The sequence below is a fragment of the Atta cephalotes genome, assembly GCF_000143395.1.
Source record: "Atta cephalotes unplaced genomic scaffold scaffold00004, whole genome shotgun sequence".
In the NCBI taxonomy this organism is placed as follows: Eukaryota; Metazoa; Arthropoda; class Insecta; order Hymenoptera; family Formicidae; genus Atta; species Atta cephalotes.
In genome coordinates, this window is record NW_012130068.1 from 9,375,125 (window position 1) to 9,380,252 (window position 5,128).

Here is a 5,128-nt window from a genome sequence, read left to right on the forward strand (position 1 = left end):
CAGAACGAGTTGCAGATCGCAAGATTAAAAAAACTGACCCAACATATTTTAATTATAATAATAGGCTACAGGACGCAGAACGTAGGACGCAGAGAGTTGGCTGAAACTTCGATTTTCGCGTCCTATGTTCTGCGTCCTTTGTATTGTGGCTCATTATAATCTGAAATACGTTTTACTTGCGACCTGTATTCTGCGTACTATGTAGATATCGAACTTAAAGCGGCTACAAGTTAATAGAGAAAATCTGAATTCTCATTAACATGTCTCTAAGTTTATAAATCTTCAATTAAATAAATTGTAAGATGTGAACAATGTGACTTACGTGGTCACTTTTGATGATGTGCTGTGAAGTGATGGCGAAAAATGTCTATTCTTCTATCATAAATTCAAGTTGCTTTAATCACAAGATCTGACTAAAAGTATTCGATACTATAAAAAAAAAATTAGTCTTAAGAATAAGGTTTGTCGAGTTAAAGCTCTCTATATCTTTTGCTTTCTTATTGATTTGTGTGGGTAGACTGCGCGTAATACATTGTTACATGATCATTTCATAATAACGCAGATAAATTGATAAATTTATTATATTACGTAACGCACAATAATAAATGTATGCGTATAATAAATAAAAATATGTCAATTTACTTTTTGGTAGAACTTTTTCTCACCAATGAAACTTGTACTGAAATTACACATCATATCCTAATTTTTGTCCAGATTCAAAATCGAACAGACAAACGAGCTAACGAGGTACAGGAGGTATAAAATTGTTTGCCATAGGATAATCGAGATAGTATACTCAATTATTAAGAGCGATTCGTGGTAACAATCCCCTTACGATCTCGAAATCAGATAGTATAATATGAGGGTCGACTTTCCGGGGTCTCGAAATTATTCAATATCGAGGGAGCAGCAGACTTTGGCAATAATAACCAGGTATTCACTCACACACATTCGGATTCGTTGCCTTTTAAAACCTATCCCGTGAAATTGTTTCAAATGACAAAACGAGAGATGGATTTAATCTTCCCGGAATCTACAAACGACTATGTTAGATTTTATATCGCGGAGATTAATTCTTGTCTAGAGCTTCCATTAAACGACATCTATTAGTCTTATAAAATTGTTTATACGAATTGGTATATAGAGTTGTACGTAAAAACTGATGAGTAAAAACGTTCACAAACTGTGTATGTTGAAAGAATCACAAAAGCGATTTGTAAAATTTCCGTGACACACAAATTGGTGAATAGAATAGGGGCAGAAATATCCTAAATAATTATTTAAACAAGAATAAAAGGTTCATAATGTAATATGAGTATACGATATAGATTCTGAGTTTGACGTTTTGCCGATAGAACTACGTTATTGACAATACAGTTTTCAGCTGTACATCTCTCGTTTACACATTCGAGTATTATTAATCATTTTCCAATAGAGACACGGTAACCGTCCAGGTTTATCGGTGACGTACGCTAAAAGTATACCGAATCTCTAGTAGATACGATTTTATGTGGCAACACTACATGCTCGTTTGTAACACTTGACATTTGTAATAAAATTGAAGGCATTTGAAGTTTCTCATAAAAATATTTAAATAATTTCTTTAATTAAAGTATTTAAATAATTCCTAATTTTAATTGAACTCTTTACAAAGCATGTCATAAATTAATGTTAGAAATAATTGTTCTGCCTCAGATAAGTTTCACAATGTTGCGAAGAGCAAATTGTCTTTTTTAAATCCGGTGGAAATTAGGTGGATGCAGATTTCTATGCAAGTTTTTTATCTCTTTTTGTTTTACCTGTCACGATAAAGACACATCTCCTTTTATTTATCGATGTGACAGAAGGAGAATCGATGATTTCCGCATCTGTTACAAGTCGGTCACAAGATGTCCAGACGTTAAAACGATTTAACCGGATACGCGAGCGTACATTTATTTGAAATCCCGGTAGACTATTCCTTGCGGCTCGACAATAACGCTAGTTCCCTGTTAGTGTTGGCTTCGAGTCTCGCACAATCTCTTGAACCAGCATCGAGTGCGAATGCGATCGATTTTTACTCGAAAGGAGTAAAAATTTGCCTGAGCGTTGCGAGTCTTCAATGAAAACGTAAAATAAAGGAATTCAGAGAGTATGATTGAAAAAAAAACACGCGTTGAGAAAATAAGATTAGATAATCTTGAAAATTGAGAGAAAATCGAAAAACAAGAAACGTGTATGAATCATTCAAGAAATGAGATAAAACATTGATCGATATTTTGATATATTTATAAAAAAATAGATAAAAAGATTAAAATAAATATAAGAGTACATCATTTTCTATCAAACATGATAGAGAACGCCAACATGGTCAAAGTTAAATGTTTCGAATAATACAACATATTATATATTCTTTATTAAACCAATTTATTTCAGATCAGATTGCGCGCCGATAATTTTTCGTTCACATACTTCGTACTTTCAACACAATCAATCTGAAATACTAATAATCCCCCCTAAATAAAATTAGAAAAATTGTAAAGAACTTATTATGAAAATTATTATCTCAGTCAGGATTTGGGATTCTCGACTTTCCGGGGCGAGTGTCTTAGTCAACAGCTCGACTACTGAGGCTTTAAATATAAGAATATTTTTACTTTATTTCAGTTAGAGTAATTACAGTTAATGGAGTTTTAATTCTCAAACGAATCGAGAAGAAGCTAATTCTTTTATCGTTCGAGAAGCTCATCAAAAATCGAGACCGGGAGATATGCCGGGGATATTTGTTCGCGTTCTCGTGACGCTCGAGATTTTTCCATTTGGTGCACGGGGGTGTGTTACTGGGGCACTAGTGCGCAGAAGCCCCGAACATGCCCGATGTGGATCCCAGAGAATCGTCGTAGCGATGCCCCTCTCTCACCCCCTCCCCCCACTCCCCCGCTCTGAAGTCTCGCATCCCCTTCGTGAGAAAGAGAAAGAGCTTTGCGAGCGAGCAAGGGGTGGTTCTCCGAAACCGACCCACACACAGCTATACATTTCGAGCCTTAGCTCGCGTAGCGCGCGGCACATTCAGTTTCTGACCGACGCGACGATCGAAGTGACGCGTCCGCGCCGTTCCCGATTGAACCTCATCATCACACACGTCTCTCGAGATTTCATCCGCAGGATCGACGAATCTGGTCGCCCTGGACTAGTCGCGTTCACGGTGTTTTCACGGGGAGAGGGTGACTCGCGAGATCGCGACAAACCTATACACTCGCACACACATACACACACACTCACGGTCAGGGATGTCGCGCGAGACTCGTATTCACTCGAAGCCATCGATCGCAATCGAAACGATTCAGTGACGCCTGTGTGAGGCTCGTGCGAGTCGTGCGACGATAAAACAATCGGAACAAGTGCAGGAAGATAACGCAGTTTAACATACAATTATTTTTCATTTTAATTTGGAGCATTCGATTTGTGTATCATAGCGATTTATTTTTACAAATAGAAGATTCCTGATTTTTTTCCGTTATTATTAATACATCGCTAAGCGGATTTAGCTTCTCGGATTATCTTTCTATATGATATCTATTTTCCTTTTTACATTATTTGAAAATTTATATAAATTATGTCTGGCATAAATTCTTTTCTAATCCAATGTCAATGAAATTTTTTTTTTCATGGAAAAATATTTATTGTTATTAATGTATTGAATCTATTTTATCAAGCAGACTTGTCTATGAATAATCCCGTTTATCGAGGTTCGTCGTTTAATGGAATATCGATGTAAACAGCGAGATTTACGAGGTTATCAAAGTTCGTCGTCGTCGTAAATTGATCAGGATCGCGCGCAAATATAATAAGAATGGAGCTGAATCCGTGCTGCAGCTTTGTAGGGATAGTAAATTATCTTTACACGAGAAGCTTGCACCGGAAACGGCGTCAACCGACGCCCAACATTCCACGATCCTGGGTATTATAGGAGTCAAGCCAAAATAGCCAAAATTAGATATATAGATGTAGTTGCTGTGCTAGGCTCCGCTAAAGCAAGCCAATACAAATGCGCCGCCGCGCCGGAGGTAAATATCATCATCCATTACTTTTCTTACGGTCAGCCATCGCATATAATCATCAACATCCAATCGTTATCGCTACTCTTTAGCCAGCCACGTGGCACTTGCCTGCCTTCAGCAATCCGAGAAACTTCGTGCGCCTCGTTTCGTAAGACTATCACGTATGTGATTCTTTATGATAATGGAAAGTACAAATCTATTAACGCTTTAGCGAGTGAAGAACACATTTTTTTATAATTGGGAAACTCAGACAATAGAAAGTTCAAATTTATATTGAAAAATATCTAAAAAAACGTCTCATGTCCTGATTTTAAACTTTACGTGGTCTGGATTATTTACGAATTGAAATAAAAATTTCTGATGTATATATCTTAATCATGTAGATTTGTAGCTTAGAAAATGAGGCCGCGATTATTTCTCGCGCTAAATGTTGCTATGTCGAATGTTTTGTAAGCAAAGATGTTTAGATGGAACAATGTTTAGATTGATTAGAACAGATGCAAGCTCTTGCGTATTAAAAAATTTTCCATCCCATAAAGTTGTTTGATACGCAACGTTACCTACTGCGAGGAGCTGTACGGCTTTATTTGTTCGATTCGATGGAATATTCATTTCATTTAGATGGTTAGCAGCATACTTTTACGAGTGAATTTATCAAAACTTTTGTCGTGCCAGTCGAACGTTTATTTATGAACGTTTATTCAATCGATCGCCGTTGCTGCGAACGTCGTTGAGTTGTATTTGTGTTTTATTTCGTAATGTTGCAAACGTAGTGTGATATATTTGTAGCTTTGTACCGTGCTAAATATTCCTATAGCACATATTTAATGTGATATAACGAAAGTAAAATGTCACGAGAAGAAAAAGAATCCTTTTCTAATCACCTTTAAAAGTGTTAAAGCGAGAGAGAGAGAGAGAGAGAGAGAGAGAGAGAGAGAGAGAGAGAGAGAGAGAGAGAGAGAGAGAGAGAGTAGTAGTAGTAGTAGTAGTAGAGTAGTAGTACGTACGTAGTAGTAGTAACGTAATAACGTAATAAGTAACGTAACTAACGTAACGTTAACGTAACGTAACGTAAACGTAACGTAGTA

The 5,128-nt window shown here is 36.7% G+C and overlaps 1 protein-coding gene across 1 annotated transcript in view; it reads left to right on the top strand.

Moving 5' to 3' along the window:
• The first annotated feature begins 3,832 nt into the window (after positions 1-3,832).
• Positions 3,833-5,128, top strand: part of LOC105626090 (talin-1) — a 28,124-nt gene continuing 26,828 nt past the window's right edge. Inside the window, exon 1 of the mRNA XM_012207400.1 lies at positions 3,833-3,940. Coding sequence (XP_012062790.1) covers positions 3,833-3,940 — 108 coding nt within the window. The remainder of the gene's footprint in view (positions 3,941-5,128) is intronic.